Here is a 22,429-nt window from a genome sequence, read left to right on the forward strand (position 1 = left end):
CTTATAAAGCATATTGTACATGTCTTTAAGTAATACTCAATCTTAACACGGAAACTGACATCTCAATGTATTCTCTATGACACTGGATGTATACTTCTGAACCATCACCACCCTTGCACTAATTTGTGTTTACGTGTGTGCAGAAAATGAATTTCAAAGAGGCTGATATTTTTCTAAAGCATCTGTGAACAGGAAAACACTTTATGTATAAATACTATGTGACAACCATTTTTCTATGTAGAGTATGTCTTCTGTCTCAATAACATCATGAAATTAATCTGACACGCTCATGCAGAATCCACAAATTTGATATTTAGATGACATCATCAAACTTGGAAATCAGGTTATTTTTTGCAGTGCTACCTTCGGCCCAATGTGTCTTCACGTATTTGAGCGAATATGTCCGTTGTTCGTCTGCATACTCAGATAATATGATATATGTCATAGTCCAAAATAGATAGAGTCAGTTTAAGAGATGTTTTTTTCCATTAAAATGTCAATCCTACTCTGTAATGGTCTCCATTTGACAAGAAGAAGAACAAGAGTATCTTTTAAAATAAATCATTATTCTCATCTATCGATGTTTTCCACATCAGAGGGAACTATAACATTCACCTAAAATATAACTACCGCTCATCTGAAGTTCCCTTTGGGATTTTTCCTACATTTCACACAACTGAATCCAATCGGAACTGTTTTGCAGTACATACAAGGGATGATACCCACGTGTTTGACCACATCGGGAAAACAATTATCAACCACGACGTGTTACACACAGAGCATGAACAGAGTCTTTTAATGGTGTTATATAGTTTGAGTTCTTTCCATCCCATTCACTATAAATCATATTTGAAGTATTCTTCAGTGCAGAGACTGTTTGTGCAAAACGGAAACAGTAGGGAATCGACTCACGTGTTCAGTATGACGAGCGAACACTTTAACCACGATGCTACCCCATATACTGGAGGACCCCTCATGAGACCTAGTAGTAGTAGTAGTAGTAGTAGTAGTAGTAGTAGTAGTAGTAGTAGTAGATGTAGGAGAGATGAGGACAGCATTGTAGTGTGTTACGAAGGAACAGCAATCACCCAGTATCGTACAACAACTTAAAACACAAATCCACAGTCACTGACACGTTGTATAATGGAGGTATCTAGATTTCATTACCTGCAGTTTCCGTAGTTTGTCACATTTATACCGGTTTTCCATGTAGAACCCCGTCACTGCAATTGTGGGTGCATGGCAGCAAAAAGTTCAGTTGACAAAGCAGTGTAGATAACACAACCGACGTGGTCAACGATGTTGGTAATTGTTTGACTTTAGTTGTAATGTGGACCCGGGATGGAAAACAGTTCTTCTTGCGTTAGGTTTGCCATTTAATTACACCCTAAATAGTCATTTAAACTGAGGTCTTGATTAGTCCCTCTGCAGACAGTTTTGTTTGTTTCGTTTGTTTTGATTCCATGTTTTCGTATTTGATAGTACACAGATGAGTGAAGAGTATGATTAAGCTCTCCTCCAGTTGACGATGAGCTAAGCCTGCACTGACTAGGCTATGCCATCAAACCACAAACGTAAATCACGATTTTAGTCTTTCGTCCATTAGATTTTCAGTATTCACAATATATGTATGTCTTGTTGTCTTGGTTTAACTGTAATGAGCCACATCACACATTTCTGCTTGTCATGTCTTGACATGTTTTGTAAATTTAATGCGTGTTCCGAATGCGCGCATCTTTTTGAATTTCAATCTGTCTCTGTCGCCGTAAATATGATCTGCAGAACAAACATAAAAGAGCTTCCCTGAAGGGCCTGTAGGTGCCAGTATATATGATGACGTTCCACAGACTGTTGGACAAAAGAGATACACTTATTACCATTGCAAGAGTCTTTGGGACCTGTGGTCTGGAACCCAACAGGTTCCACATCACGCCGATGATGAAGGGGACGTATGAGAGACAGAAGACGCCAGCAGCCAATGTTACCATCAAGGGAAATTTTAAGACGTTCTCTTGGACGTCGGTCCCTACAGGCTGAACACGTCTCTTACATCGCTTCAGTTCTACAGCGACCATACATGACGTTATGACGATGATGGCGAGTGTTAGAATCGGGATGCCCACGGATGCCACCACAGTCGACGTAGTGTCAAAATCGACCAAACACACACATATATATTGGCTGTAGTAAAAGTCCATATCAGGAAATATAATCATGCAAAACCTTCCCACACTGAGCAGCACGGTGGTACCAATGGCAAAAAAGAAAACGTTTGTAGTGACGAGTCGGGTATAGGTTAATGGTCTTGATATTGCTATATAGCGATCTATGAGTGCCAGAGCTATGTTGAATATCGTCTGGCCTGTCAACCAAGACAAAACGGCTGTTGCAACACCCATCATTCCGTCAGAGTAGGCGAAGCGGTTAAGGAAGGCCGATGGTACTGCAAATGTTAAATAGTAGACTCCAAAACTAAGGTCACATACAGCTCTGAACTTTGTGAACCACAGTGTGGGCATGTGTAGCTGTTTGGACAAGACGATTACCAGAACAGTGACACCATTGCTTATTATCACGCACACCGACACCAGAAGGTAAATGACTCCAAGAATGAAGGTATCTCCGTTTGCGTCATCAGTCATGTTTTCAGTCTGATTCGTCCCCAACTGTTCATTCATCACTGTTGGCATCTCCGGATGTTTTCATTAAGTAGTTTTGATCGTAATCCTGAAGCTGTATCCAAGTATACAGACATCAACAGTAGAGAATGGCTAGTTTGAATTATCAATGAACAGAGATTAAAGTTGATGTAAAACGCAAAATGAAAAGAAAAGAGTCTCTCGCCACATTGAAAGACATCCGTCAACTGCGGCGGAGCTGGTTGATAAAGATCACAGGATTCGTAGCATGTCAATTATCTGGTGGATGTGGACTGTACCACTGTATCCTTGCACCCAGAAGACACTGTCTCAGTTTTCCTTTATAATAAACAGGATCCGGTTCTGTTTCGTGGAGCTCATTTCGCAGGTGGTGTTTCCAGACTGCTTGTTCTGTGTTGCCCTGCGGTGCTGGCGTTGTCAACGTTGTAGTCGGCTTACATCCATGATTTACAACACCTCTCATTAATAGTTACACTTTCTGAGCAACAAATCACCCAGATGCTTCTAATTAAAAGTAACATTCACACTAATGAAGAGATGGACGTGACGGATGTGTAAGATGAAGATGTTGGCGGATGGCATTTTCTTGAAATTTAAAACGGATTAGTTGAACAATTTGTTGTATTCATAAGACGTCTGGTTTAATGAATGTATTTTGCTTTTATTTCGGTTGCGTTTATTTACGCTGTACGTATAACTCGTGAGGATATCATTATGAATAGTGAGGCGTGTGATACAATCGATCCCGTGTAATAGACTCTGCTTTTAATGACATGTTCTGTTGTGCTAATTATGTAGGTGGCTAGTCCTGCTGCTCTGACCTGTGAACGCTCTGTTCAATAATGAATTTAGTGACCCATCCGTGTATTGTTGACTACTATGTTTTCTGTGGAAAATATGCTTCGTCATAGAAATTTGACTGGTTGTTCTCTTTGCCAGTCAGACGGAACCTGAAATTACATCTGTAAAACGTTTTATCAAGTAAACCAATACAATAAAAACAAACCTTATCTTTGGACGTTCAGATCTTCAGAAATACATCCAAACCTGCCGCTACAACATTGATGTCAGAAACTGTTCTCATACATCCTTTGTGGCAGGGATTGTGAAAGTCCCAAGTACACTAATCACATCAGATGTATAAATGCACAAAAGGACAATAATAAGTTAGATCAAATAATGAAGTATTCACTGTGCTCCTTGTAAATGCTGCATTCCCATTCGCCCGCTAGTTTAGACATTGATTAATGGATGAACAGAACGGAACTTTTAGTGCCATGCCTCTTACAGATGAAAACTCGGTGGACAAGTTATCTTTTCTTACGTTCATGTAAAATACTTGTGTTTTATTGGTCAATAACTCTTGAACAACTTTCCGTATCAGCCCCCCCCCCCTTCCCGAGGGTAAGAACTGGAAAAAAATATTACCGTTGCTACGGTAACTGCCAAACTCTCCACCGAGGAACTGTATAGCAAACACTCTAATGACATTATAATGTCAGCATATATATTAATGCAGAGAGCGGATTTCCAAAACCGTTCGAAAACTGTTCGATTACCTGTTTTTGAGTTTACTCTGTACATAGCTATTTTACCGTCTCTCTCTGCTTTATTTAAACTATTTTTTTACATCCGATCGTTTGCACATTCTGCTTAAACACAATTAAATATGTTTATAGCAGTTTTAAGATAAATACTAGAGCTGTAACGACGCATCGAACTATGGAACTATGGAACTATCGATGGATTGCAACTGTAGCAATTTATCGATGGTAGAAACGAAAAACAAGTCAGTCACTTTATAAGAGGTAAACTTGGATCTAAGGACAAGGCAAGCTTAACTGACAGCATTCAGGACATATACAAGCACGATGTAAAAGAAACACATGATATGTGTAAGAGAAAGCCTGTATTACTACGTGTAAACTTGACGGCTGGTCTACTATTGAGAAGAAAAATACTCAAACCAAGTGTGCTCTAGATGTGTACTACATGTATCACCACATCGAAGGTACTATCCTGAACATGTTCAACAAACTAAGGTGCCCAGCAGATGAAGTGTACGGCATCTATGTCGACACCAGGTACGCCATCAACAGCCAACAACGTCATAAACGCCAATACACAAGTCGAGATCAAAGGCACATCTTCATCATCAACTTCTCGAACTGAACAAGCTGCAGGTGAGACAAACGATACCACGGGTTCCATACTTAGCCACATTGTACAGCTGAAACAGATTGTTTCTCACGGGTAAAGCATGTTGGAGGAAAAGCTACAGTTTTTCGAAAGTAGATTCTATGATCACATCCAGGAGAAGGCCAGACCTCTTAACGATGAATCCAGGATGAACACAGAGACAAAAACAGGAAAAACTCAAACAAAGATCAACCACCACATCTGGAAAGTATTAAACTTACTGTGTCCAACCCTGAACCCCGTCACATTCCAGTCATATCAAGCCAGATCAATGACTACAGGACCACTACAGGACAACAGCAACACCGAAACCAACCTCCCCACAATGGATCCGGGACAAAGAGACAACACAGATTCCTGGAACCACATTGAACGTCAACCACAACAGAAACAACACACAAACAACGTTGATAAGAGCAATCATAAGGTAAAACACAAGACTACACATCCTATCAGATCACTCTCGAAACGATATCATGCTCTGCATCGCGTTCTCAGAGTCAAACGTGACGTCTAGTGCTGCATAACGTTAGCGCAGAGGAATCGTTTGATTCAGTAAAGGAACTCATTCATGAATATACACAGGAGCAAAATGTGAGTGTGACCTTTGTCAGACTGACGAAGAAAAATGTTCGTTTCAACTATTGAGATACCTAAACTGTGTACAAGGAAATCTCGATCTTGACGATTATGAGGACTGTGCTTCTTGCAATAGTGATTTTTGGCCAGTTGGAATCCGGGTGAGAGAATATGTACCTAAAACAGGTCATATAATGACGGAAAGGAACAGTACAGTAACAACTACAGTGGAAGCTGTCAAAACCGGCATCTGTCCCACCCGGCAAGGTGTCAACACCAGCATAAAATCTCAGTCCCGTCTGTGGCTTGAACATTTATCATCAGCTCTACAATCCGGGCACGTTGTCTAAACTGGATTATTTCTTCAGTCCCGATGAGTGCCGGTTTAGACAGCTTCCACTGTATTAATATTATGATGTACAAGAACATTATCAAATTTATTAGAATGGCATTATTCCACATTCCATTGTGTTAACATGGAATGTACGTGGACTACTTCACGGGGATGAATACATCAATCAGACACAGCCTGTTGAAGTTATTGCTGTTCAGGAACACTGGCTAACATTCAAGTTACTTGCATTATCTGAATGTTTTCTGTGAACTGAAAACTGTGACATATTTAAGTGAATGAAAGCAGACTCGTGGATCACATGGTGTGGCACTGTCAGTTACCTCAAAGTCCCCGTGGAGAGAGGAGAGTATTATAGTCAATTCTGATTATGTCATTGCAATCATGCCTACAGTGTCAGGAACGGACCGATGAATTCCAAATTTTATCAGTGTACAAAATTGCTAAATAAATATAAATAGTACACATGTTTATCATTTACTAATACCCAACAGCTGTCTGATATTTGAAAATTTTCCGGACTCCACCAAAATAGTTGTTTAAGAGACTATCATCACTGAAAATGTAAAAGTTGTTATCTGTCGCGGCGGGGTGAAACCGCAGAAACAGCGGAACAGCCAGTAATGCCGGGTGACATCTCAAAATCTATTCCGGGAGACCTGTCGGTTCCTCGTCTGTTGTAGTGTCTTGTCAGATAAAGACCTCAAAAATACTATCAAACGTATGCCTACACACTCACACAAATATACTTATAGACAAAATAATATGACTGACTACATACTTATACCATCCGATCTAAGCACACGTGTCATCAGTCCTATGATAGATGACACGTGTCTACTTAGTGTCTCATATCACCTGCCTTGCTTTATATCCATACGTATGCCAGTAGAGGAACCTTAAGGTAATCCAAAATTGAAATAAGTTAACCAAAATAACCTTAACTCTTACCAAAGTCAATTCGAAGACGTTATGTATTCTCGGAATTTTCTCATGTAGTTATTAACCAACCAGAGAGTATAGATTGCTACAACGATATGATTAGCTCTTCTCTACTGTATGCTTCCTGAAATTCCATACCTCACAGTAACTACAAACCATACCTAGAACTTAGAAATTGAATTGCCTAGATGATGCTCATTGTGCGAGTAGCCAGGCGTGTACGGTTCAATTCCGGTAAACCTCGAGGACATGATTCTAAACAGCATTTATGCGAAAAAATAATGTCGATGTCTCTTCTGGAAATCAAAAAGATTTTAAAACAAGATAAAAAAAGAAATGCTAACATAGATCGAATTATATGCTGAATTGGACGTAAACACGTTCTACAAAACTGCCCGATAGCAGAGAAAAGTAGTTACAATTGTATCTACGCTTGACTAGGGAGGCGAGAGCGGCTCAACGCCCTCTGAAGGGCTCAACGCCCTCTGAAGGGCTCAACGCCCTCTGAAGGGCTCAACGCATGCAAAATATGGGGAAAATACTAAGCCGATCTAAATCAAACATTTGATGATGACTTTGAAAATTCACATATCTCAGTTAGTCCAGGAAAATGACAACAGCAGCACTGAAGATTACGAAGAACTAGAGAGAGACTTTCTATTTGATGAGATAACGGAAGCTGTTAAAAGCAAATCCCAAGGACCCGACAAAATTACAAACGTGCATATTACATATACAGATGATGTATGCATTATGCATGTATGTAAACTATTCATTCATATGATTAAATCTCAATATGTTCCATACAAATATAGAATTGGAATGGTAATATCAATATACAGAAGTGAAATGATAAAAACGACCCTAGAAACTACAGGGGTATCACACTACTATCTTGCCTTGGTAAACTATTTGAAACGCGCTTGTTAAAACAACTAAAACAAATAAATTGCCCAAATAAAATCCGGACTTTCCTGATAAGCTACAATATGGATTTTGAAAAGAGCATGGTGCCATTCTGTCTGTGTATGTATGTATGTATGTATGTATGTATGTATGTATGTATGTATGTATGTATGTATGTATGTATGTATGTATGTATGTATGTATGTATGTATGTATGTATGTGTGTGTGTGTGTATGTATGTATGTATGTATGTATGTATGTATGTATGTATGTATGTATGTATGTATGTGTGTGTGTGTGTGTGTGTGTGTGTGTGTGTCTGTGTCTGTGTATGTATATATATATATATGTGTGTGTGTGTGTGTGTATGTATGTATGTATGTATGTATGTATGATCTGCTTCGAAATTAATCCGCTTCGAAATTCTCTCGAACAGTGTTAATATACATTATTTCGCCCCTTTTAATGTAAAACGCGCTCCTTGTGAACCTGGGTACATTAAAAACATAAACAACCAAACTGCAGTTTTCCATATTTCAACCTCAAGTTTGAGTTTTCTTCACATTCGGATTTCGGCATTTGAATCCCGAATCTGAAAAAATATTCATATTCAGGATTCGAATCCCCGATCCCGAATCCGTTTCTAACTTCATGTTCCTTTGAATGAAATAAATTAGATCAAGGGTCGTATCTGTGTAAAATAACTGAGGTGTGACAAACACGCACTTTATTCCAAATCAACATTTATTTAAACACGATAACTAAAGTCAATAACAAAACTGAATATATTCTGATGCAAAGGATTGACGATGCGAAAAAAGCAATCAGAAAACAGAGCCAAAAGCAAACAAAAACAAAGCAAAAACCCCAACACCCAACAAAAAACCCCAAGAAACCCTAATACAGAAAAAAAAAACCTACCTAGAACCTTTTGGGAAATTGAATTGCCTAGATGATGCTCATTGTGTGAGTAGCCAGGCGTGTACGGTTCAATTCCGGTAAACCTCCAGAACATGATTCTAAACAGCATTTATGCGAAAAAATAATTTCGATGTCTCTTCTGGAAATCAAAAAGATTTAAAAAAAGGATTAAAAAAAGAAATGCTAACATAGATCGAATTATCTGCTGAATTGGACGTAAACACTTTCTACAAAACTGCCCGATAGCAGAGAAAAGTAGTTACAATTGTATCTACGCTTGACTAGGGAGGCGAGAGCGGCTCAACGCCCTCTGAAGGGCTCAACGCGCATGCAAAATATGGGGAAAATACTAAGCCGATCTAAAGCAAACAAAAACAAAGCAAAAACCCCAAGACCCAACAAAAAAACCCAAGAAACCCTAATACAGAAAAAACCCCCAAACAAACCCAAAAGAACAAAAGAATACAAAACAGACCGCAAAACAACAAACTAAAAACACAAATACAAAAACAAAACAAAACCAAAAAACACCAAGTAGTTACATCTGCCAGTTCGTTATATTAATATTCTGGTAATACAACTGAATACATGAAGAATCACGACCATAACTGTACATTCAGTTTCAAGGTCGTTTGAATAGTTACGCCATGTAATCGTTTTGAAAAGATGTTTGTCAACAGAGCACTGTCTAAACCAAGGGTACTCCAAGTTAATGCTTCCCGGGGATCAGTTTTAGGACCATTTGTACTCATTGTTTATATACACGATATTGCTGATGATCCAGATAACTTGATTATATGCTGATGATACATCATCAACCAAAGCTTCAGGAGCGAAACAGGTGGTTGATATCCTTGACGCCAGATCAGTTAGAATCACTAACACGTTCGGTTTTTGAATTACTTTTAGCGGTCTTAAATCCATGATAAAGGACCGCAAAATTGAAAACCGAGAAAATGCTGATCATTAATTCATTTTGAACGTTCATTATACATACAGCATCGAAACAGTTATTGTATGTTTAAAGCTTATCAAGATTTATCTGTTTTCAGTGGAAATAATCATACAAACCAAAAAATATGAAAAAGAGTGCACATCTACTCTAAATTTAAACAACTCTACAGGAATACAATTTTTACGTGTGTGTACTCCTACCGTGTGTATTATTATATTGCATATTGTTATTCTGAATATTCTTGGAGATCCCTTCCCTAATCGTTCTCACTGTCTGAATACAATACGTTTAAACTATAATCTCCATCTGAAGTTTCTCTCTTTCTCTTTAAAGCTCTTTACCCCTCTATCGACTCCTCGTGTGTGCACAATACACACTCTTAACCACCCCCCTCAACACTTTGTCTACACTTTGTATATAATGGCTTATGCCTTTCTTTTTTGAAGAGTGTACGTGGAAAACATTTGACATAACGTGATTTTTAAAGAGATTAGTCGGGGAATAATTGCTACTCCGTGCCCACTCTGTCCTGGTACTCCGTCACTGTTTCGTTGAGAATCCACTGTGATAGCCTTTTCATGCTACAGAGGCTGTTGGTTAAGGATGGACAAGTTATACGCCAGATGTGGACACATGATACGTGGGATGGGAAATGCCTTTAGCGCCATTCGGCTTGTTTGGCGCAGTGGCAAAAACAGGAATTACAGCCATGTTCGAAATTTCTTAAGTATTCAGCAAGATGTATTTGTCTTTTTGTCTTTGCGTGTACTATAGTGATCACATCTGATAAAATGTATCCGCGTAATGAATACAGTGGAAGCTGTCCAAACCGACATCTGTCCAATCCGGCAACTTGTCATCACTGGTATAACATCTGAGTTCCATCCATAGCTAGTACATTTACGATCATCCCTACAATCCAGCGCTTTGTCTACACCGGATTATTTCTTCAGTGCCAGTGAGTGCCAGCTTCGCACAGCTTCCACTGTATATCAAACACATACAATTGAGATGAAATTCTTTTAATGTACGGCAGTATGAAAAGGTGGGTACGGAAATATTCAGTTGTGATTTACAATTTTCAAACACTTATCTGAATTACAGTTGTGTTTTTGCACTTTCTGCGTTAAACACAACCACGTTGTACCTCAAAGTTACTTGAGGATTTCTACAAACTGAAAAGCGTTTGCAAGCACCATGCACGCTGTAAATACAATGTTCAAGGAAACGCAAGAATCTTGTGCAAACTCAACTACCAATAGGAACGTAATTGAACCACCGCACTACTTTGCGATGGACATCATGAATGAACAACATGTTAACATTCCTAATCGTCCTTCCATAAACCCTCTCCTTCCCCAGAGGCAGATAATGACTTGAGCGAATATTCTGAGCATAGCTTCTCCCCAAATACGAAATTCAATGTCCATGTAACATCGACATGTCAACAGAAAGTAAAGTGTATGTAATCCGTGGTAAACTTACCCTGGCTTGCAACCTGTCCAGTTTGTTTGTTGTTTAACACGGCAATCGGTATTGTTCCTGTATATGACATGGATCTGTCTGTGGATGATCAAGTGCGTATCAGAGAATTGAGTGATTGACACAACTGGCATCGATCTAAACCACCGAGACCGTTATGTCTTTTGACCACCCGATCCTTTTCGTCGTCTCTTGCTACATACGTGGGTTGGTGGCCGCAAGGACGGTTCAACTTCTGTTCACTGCAACTTTCTCCGAACACTCGTGTCGTCAACCAGATTCTCGATCCCCTAGATTTGTTTTTTACGATACACACGTGAATGAATAGTATGACAGAATAGCAGGCAGGTGGCAATGGGAGAAGTTAGCTTGGCCATCTCACTCTAAACGGACGTATTCTTTCCTCTGTTCTATACTGTGTGTATTAAATAGACTTGTCCCCTTGTTTTAACTGTAATCACATGCTGATACCCATCTTGAATTTTTACTTACTTTCATTGCAATAACCAGCTAATCTTTTAAGTTTTACTGAAGTTAACTCTGTATCCTGTTTCTCGTTGTTCACGTGAGGCAGTTTGTGACAGATGCAGTCAGTGCAATCTTGTGATTGGCTTCATGATCATCCACGCCACGGGGATATGACTGAATACTCTAACAAAGTTAGCGGTCCTGGCCACACGATCCCGTCAGTCGCCTCCTGCAAGAAGGATGGATTACTGGAAATTCATTCTAGCACGGCTCTTTACGCGTTGATCAACAGGGCTCTTCAAGAGGTGATCAGAAGGGCTCTTCACGTGTTGATCAGCAGGGAGTGCAATCGAAGCAAGAAGTTCGGTTCATCCATCCAGTGCAAGCAGGCCATTCTCACTGTGACAAGCATTGTTGGCTGAAAATGAGTTTTAACCCGAATAAACAGTTCAACTGGTTTCTTCAAGAACCTTTCTCTGAACATTCGTTCCATGAACAACTTACAGGTATTTCGAGAATGTTCCGAGAATGTCCCAGAATGTTCCGAAATGTTCCGAGTTCTATTGTTGCCTAACCCACGTAACACATTAATACGTCTCTCTTTCATTCCTCTTCCGAATACTCGCATCTCTTTGAATCTCAGCCTGTCTCTGTCGCCGCAAATATGATCTGCAGAACAAGCGCAAGAGAGCTGCTCTGAAGGGTCTGTAGGTTCCAGTGTATATAATGACATTCCATAAACTGTTGGACAAAAGGAACAACGCTGATATCTTTACAAGAGTCGTTGGGATTTGTTCTTTGGACATCACTAGATTCCATGTCACGCCAACGATGAAGGGGACGTAGGAGAGACAGAAGACACAAGCAGCCAACGTCACTATCAACGGAAATTTGGCGAAGTTTTCTTGGTCGTCGGTGCCTACCGGGTGGACACGTCGCATACCTCGCTTAAGTTCTACAGCGATCATACATGACGTTATGACGATGATGACGAGTGTTAGAAGCGGCACGCCCACGGATGCCACCACAGTCAACGTAGTGTCAAAATCGACCACACACACACATAGATCAGCGTTATAATAAAAGTCCATATCAGGAAACGCTATCATGCCAAACCTTCCCACACTGAGCAACACGGTGGTACCAATGGCAAGAAAGAAGACCTTTGTAGTGACTAGTCGGGTATAGGTTAATGGTCTTGATATTGCTATATAGCGATCTATGACTGCCAGAGCTATGTTGAATATTATCTGGCCTGTCAACAAAGTAGATATACTCGATGCAACGCCTATTAGTCTATCGGTGTATGCGAAGCGGTTAAGGAAGGCCGATGGTACCACAAATCCTAAATAGTAGGCCCCAAAGCAAAAGTCACATCCAGCTCTGAATGTTATGAGCCACAGCGTTGGCATGTGTAGCTGTTTGGACAAGACGATTACCAGAACAGTGACACCATTGCTTATCACCACGCACACCGATACCAGAAGGTAGATGACTCCAAGAATGAAGGTATCTGCTTTCGAGACATCAGTTACGTTTTCAGTCTGATTCATCCCTAACTGTTCATTCATCTCTGTTGGCATTTCCGGATGTAGTCATTCAGTAGTTTTGATCGTAATCCATCAGTTGCATCAACAAATTAATCTGTCTCAATTATCCATCAACAGATTTAAGTTGGTGTAAAGGTCACAATGAAAAGGAAATAGTCACGTTTAAAGATATCCGTGAACTGAGGCTGGCTGATAAAACTCAGAGGATTTGTACCCCGTACAGTTCAGTTATCTGGTGCAAACGGGCTTTGGTATCCTCGCAACGAGAAAGCAATGTCTTCCTTTTCCTTTATGGTAAACAGGGTCGGATTCAAATCGTGGAGCTCTTTTCGTGGCTTATGTTTCCATTTCCTTTTGTTCTCTGTCCCCCCTGGCGACGTTGTGGTCGGCTTATATCCATCATTTAGATCACCTCCTCCCACCAACTGAATACCTTCTAAACAGCAACTCTTCCAGATTTTTCTAATTAGAGGTAATATCTATATGGATGAAGAGATGGATATGACGGATGTGTGAACATAGGCTGGGGATAATTTGGAGGAAGTGCTGACTGATGGTATTGTCCGGAAGGTTTCAGTTGATTAGTTGAACAATTTGACATTTTCCTAAGACGAATGGTGAAAATGCTGATATCATTAAATGCTTACGTGTTAACAAAGCGAGCGGACCTGATCGTATAAGTAATAAACTATTGAAATGTATTGCAGATTCTATTAGTAAACCATTGTGCCCTTTATTCAGTAAATCGTTATCTTCTGGTACCTATCCTAGTAGATGGAAGGAAGCCCATGCCATGCCGCTTTATAAAAAGGGAGATAAATCATGTTGTAGTAATTACAGACCCATTTCATTGATCAGTTGTTTAGCAAAGATCTTAGAAAGAAATGTCATGAAGCATATATCTAATTTTTTTTATGGACAATAGATTGTTATATAAATATCAATCAGGATTCCAAGTAGGCCATTCTACGACTCATCAGTTAATAGAACTAAATTTATATAACAATATTTGCTCAGCTCTAGATAGACGTGAAGACTATAGCATGTTTTTTGTGATGTTTCAAAGGCCTTTGACAGAGTATGGCACAGAGGATTACTGCATAAAGTAATTAGCTACGGCATATGTGAAGAATTACTTAAATGGATTCAGTGTTTCATCAGTGGTACAACTCAAAAGGTGTTTTTAAATGGTTCATTATCAAACCCCGAATCACTTGCTGCGGGGGTACCCCAGGGATCAGTCCTCGGCCCCTTTTCTGTTCATAGTATACGTTAATGATATTGCCGATGAACTAGATACTCCTGCGCGCTTGTTCGCCGATGATACATTACGGGATTTTCATCTACCAATCGCAGGCTTATGCAAGATACGCTCAATAGGAATCTAGAAATTGTATCGTGTTGGGCAAAACGTTGGCTTGTGACATACAATCCCAACAAAACAGAAGCTTTACTTTTCAGTCTTGAGAACAACAAAGCAGTTCAGAATTTAGAATTTCAAAATCAATGTGTTCGTTTGGAAAGCTCTCATAAACATCTTGGAGTAACACTTTCTTCTGATTGTAAATGGAATGCTCATATTGAAAGTATTGTGAGGAAAACGTCCTTGATGGTTTCATCAATGAGAAAATTAAAGTTCACGTTAAACCGAGACAGTGAATTGTGGGATGGTTGTTCGGTAGATTTAACTGATAAAACGGAAAAAGTTCAGTTTGAGGCCGTAAGGACAGTTACTGGTTTACCAAAGTATGCCACTAGAGAATCCCTGTTACGTGAAGCAGGTTGGCAATTGTTATAAGAGAGAAGAACATGTCGAAAACTGTCTTTATTCTATAATATCTACAACAAAAATGCTCCAGCCTACCTTCATGATCTTATGCCTCAAACTGTTGAATCTAAGACAAATTATAATCTTAGAAACATTCGTGATCTTTCCCTGTCTTATCCCCGCACAAGTCTCTACAGTCAATCGTTTTTTTCCATCATCTTCACAAATTTGGAATAATCTCCCCTTATATATTAGAGAATCAGTTTCACTTGAAAGTTTTGAATCGCATATAAGCTCACATATGTCAAAAGCATCAGGATATTTCTCATTTGGTAACAGGAAACTCAATGTAATTCAGACCCAGCTAAGATACTCAAACAGTAGATTAAATGATGATCTTTACGGAAATGGACTTACAGAGAGCTCTGAATGTAAGTGTAAATTTACCTGTGAAAACTCTCATCATTATTTTATGAAATGTACTTTATATTCTAATATCAGACAACAACTGTTTGTTTCTAAATATTAACAGAATTTGTAACAATAGAGTACCAGGAAACTACAGTAATTATTAAATGGCAGAGCAGATCTTCCATACCGTGATAATATCCAGATTTTTAAAGAAGTTCACAAATATATATTAAAATCTAAAAGGTTCAGTGATTGGATATAACGATTAATCATGTAAGGAAATCATGTATTCACTGTAATTATTTGTTTTATGTGGCTTATTCTCCTTATATATATCTTTCTATTCCTGTACATAGTTTGTGTCACTTCATGCATTTAAGCATTGTATATAGGAGAGGGTTTCACTAAGTTGGGATAACTTGTACCCAATCCATTCTCTGGAATAAATTTGTTTAAAATAAAAATAAATGGTTCAGGTGAATGCAATTTGCTTGTATTTTATGCGTAGATCGATCCTCATGCAGCTGATCTCTGAATTTTCTGTCCAGACTCGACTATTTACAGACTGCCGCTATACAGCTGGAATATTTCCGAGTGCGGCGTAAAACTAAAGTCACTTTGATATTTCTCCAAGTCGATCAGCTACTGACGTTTTTTACGTATCATGTCATGTGCCTGATTCATGAGACGTCACTATACATTCCTATCCGTGGAAGATGTATTGGCCCAATCGGCGGCCTGTTATAGCCATATCTTCTTCATGAATCTACGGTTGAAAACAAGATTTTGTTACATCTGTACACATGGAAAAAAGCCTTGCAATTCACATATGATTTTAACCCCCATATGACCATTGTATTTAGACTCAATTCATAAACATGCTTGTTTGTATGAATATTTTGACACACGTGCACTTTGACTTTAGTGTCCACGTGATACAATATCAAGTTCAATACATCCTCCCATCATCAAATAAATATGATAGGTTTAGTAAACTGTTCATTCAGCATGTAAAACTACTCTATAAAATGATTCCGTTGTTGATTAGTCGCTTATCGCAGTTGTTATAGTGTCTAATTCTGTCATTGTCATTAATGATTGTATATGGCTTTTATGGCCTAATTAGTACTCCCATTGGCTGTGTCTGTCGACACATCAACTGTGCAACGAAGTGCTATTGTTTCTTTATCTGTCTATTGTTGAATCTTTGCCTGTCTATAGTTGTCAAAAACAGTATATATATATATGCTCACATGTATGTTGTCAAAATGGAATCCGATATTTCGACTGCCTGTGTAAGGGCGACCGCGCGCAGGATTATGCCGCTCGTAGAAAACGCCCTGAGGTTGAATTGGAACTCCGATAACCTCATTTGTGAATACCTGTTTGTCATGAGTAACCAACTGAATAAATTTGAACTCAGCTATGCACTTCGTCTTTGTTAACGTAAACTACGTCTTAATTAAGCGCTAGTTATCCTGTCGGTCACATCTTCGCGTTGACACTATGACTGCATGTCACCAGAAGCTGTTGCGAGAGATACTGGGCCCCGTTTCACAAAACCCTCGTATGTCAGGTACAGATGCTACGAGAAAACTTACGAGACCTTAGACTTACGAGAGTTTTGTGAAACGGGGCCCTGGCTATTATCCAGTGACAGTGTGGACAGAGATCATCTGACTAGCTTTCTTGAAAGGCCTGTAGCCTCACGAAGGTCGTGGGTCCATTCTTGACACATTGACTACGATCAATCGTGAGGCTAGGAACGTGTAGCGAATAAGGGTCAAAGATAAGGTGTAAGGACCGTTAGCGTTCAGGTTGACCGTGAGTGACACCACCCAAGGAAGAAACACTTCCTTAAAGCAGGGCACAATACTTCATCTGTTCATGGAATGTGACATGTTCACATTAGCTGAGCTTTCACATATCCAGCAAAAAGGCTCAGCATTGCCAGACTACTTTTCAGATGGCAACACCGCACACAGCAACAGCAATATTGGTGAAAGGTCCACTGGCTAGCTATTCTCGAAACTACCGTAGTCATACAAACTTCCTTACAAACAGCCCATCCTTAACACAAATTTCGTGAGCCCATCCTTAACACAAATTTCGTAAGCCCATCCTTAACACAAATTTCGTAAGCCCATCCTTAACACATTGGCTATGATCACAGTTAAGAATTCCTAGAGCTACGAAGGTTTCGAGAATATGGGCCCTGGGCGGACCAAAGTAGATTTGTTCGTGATGGAATTGGTATTTGGCGACGTAGAAAGACTGAATGTGCACGAAGCCCAGTCTTGGAGCAAATACGTTTCTCGGATGTTCATATGATGTTGAAGGGGTGCCTCTCACATGACTTACCTTAATCTTCTGATGATTTGGAACAATCTAGACAGGGTTGTTCTACCAGATTACTATGACCACGAGGCTAGTCTTCATGAACGACAGTGCCAGGCAACATGGAGCGCGTGCCGTTGATAATTTCATATTTCATGAGCCTGCCAGGAGTGCACATCTCAATTCCATCGGTCATGTTCGGGACATGCTCAGTCGCCGAATATGCGAGGGATATTATCCAGTCAAGTATCGTGATGTATTGGAACAAACCCAACACCAAGAACAGAACAAGATTCATCAACGTCCCTAATAAACTTGACTTTTCATTTGGGGTTTGGTGAATTAAGTATTTAACGAAGTATTATTTATCCAGGTAGCAAGTTGAATTCGGGTTTGGTTACGTTATTTGCTTTGGTTGATGTTAACATATTTAATATGTACCATAACCTGTTGGTGCTGTGACACATTTTTCATGCAGAATTATAGACTTTCGGTTCGATTCGAGGATCCTGGGGTAGAACAGGCCTTCAGCAACTTCATGCTTGCCATAAACGGTGGCGTAAGAGGCGACTAATGGGATCGGGTGGTCAGGCTCGCTGACTTGGTTGACACATGTCATCGGTTCCCAATTGTGCAGATCGATGCTCATGTTGTTGATCACTGGATTGTCTGGTCCAGACTTGATTATTTACAGACCATCGCCATATAGCTGGAATATTGCTGAGTGCGGTGTAAAACTAGACTCAGTCACTCACTCGGTTCGATTCAGTTTGCACATGGGTATTCTTTCCTCAATGTACGGAAGAATGTATAAAGAAAATCTAGGTTACAGTAAAGAAATTAGTTCTTACCTCATCATATACTCTGAAATCTGGCGACGTGTTTCATTTCCTACACATGTGGTCCCGAGTATGGTGATCTTCGTTCAGTTGCTGGCGATCAATAGTCTTTTTTTCGTAATATCTTGTCCTAATTTGAAATCCAGTTTTAGAGACAGATGATAGTTTTATTTATTGAATTTGTGATATTCTAGTTGGCAATGCGTTTTTCTGTTCTTTGCTGACGGCCATTTAGTGATTTACATTAACTTATGGTGAAGCTAAAAACTCATTTCATTCACGATATGGCTGAAATATTGCCGATGTGTCTTCACATTTTAACTCACTCACTCACTCATTTCCTAGATCAGATCCAGTTCAGGCTCACCTGAACATCGTTTACACTTTTTGTCACTTGTAGAAAGGTCATCACGACTTCAGAAGGAGAAACGCCCCCCTCACACCGTTCGCTATTCAGTTTAAGCGCGGTTTCCAATATGTCATGCACGGAAACAACAACGTGACTTCTAATTGGGGTGATAAAGTCAGTTTTCTAACTAATCGATGTTGCCTAGAAGAAAGCACATGAGCTGATAACAGACTTTCTGAATCATACCCAGAAGCAATGGCCCTCTGCTGTATAATGTAACTAAGAGAATAGAACAATGGATCCCTTTCCTTGACAATCAGCCTTTGTAAAATTGTGGAGCACATAGTCGGTAATTGGTACGGATGATGTTCGGAGTAGTGTAATTACTAATACACGGTTTCCGCCATTATAATTTAGAACCATCCATGCTGTAAAGGAAGATATCCATTTAGCTGTTTGTTATATTTTCCCTCAGAGGCTGTTTTGTTAATTTTATATTCTGTTCATCCCCGTCAAGGTTCATCCCCGTCAACAAATGTTCCATTTCACTTCTTGAGATTTGACCAAACTACGTTGTAATTTTTATTCCACACTTCACGAGATTCTTCAAGGACATTTAGAAGTTGGTGTAGTAATACAAGATAAATCATATGGATGACAACTTCTTGATAAATTATTCACAACGTGTCTGGGCTAGTTCTTGCCCCTTCGTCAGGTGGATACTATTAGAGTGAGCTGTACAGTATATTTATATTGACGTAGAGGAAGCCAGATATGTAAAGTAAGTATATATAAGCACAAGAAGGAAATATAATTAAGTATGTATGAACAGTGAGATGACATGAAAGAGAAGAAAAGAGAGGAATACCATGATAGGGTATACGTTTGCATAAAAGAGTAGTTTTAGAGTCTGCCAATTCTTGGTGATGTGCCAGGTGTTAGAGGTGGAGGCGGTGTGAGGGGGAGGCGGTGTGAGGGGGAGGCGGTGGTGGGGATGGGCTTGGGAATAGGGGTGATTAAACCCCTTGATCTTTGTTGATATCAGACACGAATCTTCTTATGATTATTGAAGTTTTCCTTTGCGCCAGTTACCGATTTTGAAAAGCCAGGATTTGTGTGTGTGATGCCAGTTGATACATTTATTTGGACTTTTGACAACGTGTTCAGGGAGGGCTGACTTGAGATCAGATTTTTCAGCTGAAGTTTTATGGTTTGTTTTTGTTTTATGTTGTAGGGCCGACAGGTTTCTCCAAAGTAGCTTCTTCACAACAAGCACAAGTTTGTATATGCATCCGATTGCGTTCGGTCTGGTCGCTGCTCTCTCAAGATGTATTTATGGTCACATCAACACTGGCAGTTCTTCTAAGGAGTTGGCTGATGTGATGGCTAATCTGGCCTTGGAAGGGAATGTTAATCCGGATCAGGGCTGTGATTACACAATGCCTTTTTGGAAGGTGGTCACATGTAACATATGTCATATTTGGGATGATACTGTCTTAGTAAAGTACAAATTCTAGTACCTTTTGGTTGAGTGCCATTCTAGATCTGAACCCGCACAGGTACCTAATCGCCAAACCGTAAGCATAGCGAGCAAACCGTAGGCACACAGAGATGGAGGATGGAAGGTACGGTTTGCTCTACAAGTTGTTTTAGATATTCGTTGAGTGTGATGAAGGTTGTTTTGAGGTGGTCGATTTCATGTTGGAATCGGTCTGGGTCGCAGATAGCTTTGGCGCGTCTGGTTTGGGTTGACACTATGCCTAATCGTATTTGTGAATGATGGTTGGATAGATGATGAATATTGGCAGCTAAGCCCAAAGTCGCTTCTTCATCAGAGGTATCAAGTTTGCAGTTATGTCAGCCGTTATTGCTCTTGGGGGAGGGGGCGGTGACGTACAGTGTAGCCTAATGGCTCAGGCTGATCACCTGGGTTTGATTCCCCTAAATGTGTGTAACCCGTTTCTGGGGTCCCACGCCGTGGTATTGCTGGAATCTCTCTAATCCCGGCGTAATTGAGATATCAGTCAACCCGACCAAAGAACACAGCGTCAGTAGCATTGTGCAATCTGCTCGTGATTACCTATCACTTGATAATTAATTGTCCTTGTTTCTGAACTGATAGTGCGAAAAGTACTTAATCTGCTGAAATGAACTAATACAACTTTGTATTATTGAAATAAAGACACATTCATGATGTATGATTGAGCATTTTGTTCACGAACGGGAGGTCAATTAGCATTTGTCCATGGCCCAGTCTAATTCAGAAATAGAGGGTTCCCGGTATTTATTTCAGGAGTATATTGCCGAGGGAATTGGTAAGGTCTTTTCATGAAGATCAATCAACCGCATGTAACTTATGTAAGTGATATTTCAGTGCATTATACTACGTCATTCAATACATGATATAGACTGATCAAATTATAACCAGGGAAATAGACAAGCTAGTATCTGTTTCAAATGTTTTAGCTAATGTAACACTAAAGAAGAGGGATTCTGTGTTATTATCGCCATATGTATGATATGTATCATGTTCAGCTGTGCAACTGTACTTCATATACATCCACTCTATCTGGAATGTTCATGAAAACAAGCTAATTTGAAATCTTCAAAAAGTGGCGAAGAGATAGCATAAGTGTTTTAATATGTTGATAACAAAATGAGGTAAGGTAACATAAGCGTTTCAATATGTTGGTATCAAGAGTTTGATAAAAATGAAGCAATGTAACAAAAGTGTTTTAATATGTTGGTATCAAGAGTTTGAAAAAGAATGAAGTTGGTCCATAATCTCTCCTAAATGCCCATTGCTCAATTGTGTTTCATCGGGGAGACTGGCATTTTTACATGTCAATGAATATGGATAACGAATTCGTGTTTTATGATGCGACTTTTCGGTATAGCTTCTTATACCGTTGTCAAGCAGGAGTATTGTTGTTGTTGTTGTTGTAAATGCCTTTGATGCATTTCCACATGTTGTTAATCCTTCATGTCAATCCATGCTACATGCCATACAGTATCATACGTTACATATTGCTCAAATATGTTTGTTTGTCGGGTACAGTCGCATTCAGTAAGAGCCCAGCTAATGTGTCGGGGTATGTAAATCTAGACAATACAGTGATCAACATATTAGCATCTTTCTTCGTAAATGGGATACCGTGACAGGAGTCGTGCTTAATGATGACTCACTCTCATAGTAGATGTGATATCGTGTTCGTATTCGAGAACGCATGTGCAATACTGTCACACCTTCATATGATACTCGCCGACATATAAATATTGATATGTTAAACATGATACAGCTTATAAATTAGCTGTTAGGCCGTGTCACGTATCTCAACAATGCAAGGGCTTCATACTATGTCGGGGTATCCTGCGCTTATCAACAACGAATAACCTCACAAGCTACACGCCTACGTAAAGACGTGGCTACTGATTGCTACAGTGTCTATACATGAAATATAAACTGGTAAACATGTTTACTAACATGCTGTCCCTTTGTCATAGATTCCTACTTTTTGTTCTTAAAGGCACACTCCGCACATTTCTTGAACTCAATATTGCACGTCTCTCATCAGTCCCCAGAGAAGCTACTATATAATTCCCACCCCTCCCTTGGCGGGTTCAATTATCGACCTCAGACAAATCGTCAGTGATAAGAAGTCTGTTATTGTTTCAATGTGAAACTAAAGTGGGCGCATATGCCCCAGTGT

General features: G+C 39.6%; 1 protein-coding gene across 1 annotated transcript; it reads right to left on the reverse strand.

The window, feature by feature from the left end:
• Positions 1 to 12,052: 12,052 nt before the first annotated feature.
• On the reverse strand, positions 12,053 to 13,048 carry LOC137287733 (histamine H2 receptor-like). The gene has a single exon (XM_067820119.1). The coding sequence runs from the start codon at positions 13,046 to 13,048 to the stop codon at positions 12,053 to 12,055; it is 996 nt and encodes a 331-aa protein (XP_067676220.1).
• Between the last annotated feature and the right edge of the window lie 9,381 nt (positions 13,049 to 22,429).

This window comes from Haliotis asinina, chromosome 6, assembly GCF_037392515.1.
Source record: "Haliotis asinina isolate JCU_RB_2024 chromosome 6, JCU_Hal_asi_v2, whole genome shotgun sequence".
NCBI classification, from domain to species: Eukaryota; Metazoa; Mollusca; class Gastropoda; order Lepetellida; family Haliotidae; genus Haliotis; species Haliotis asinina.

What these genes read in the sequence shown, in the direction of transcription:
- LOC137287733 (XM_067820119.1), bottom strand. Translation starts at nt 13,048, where the DNA reads ATGCCAACAGAGATGAATGAACAGTTAGGGATGAATCAGACTGAAAAC.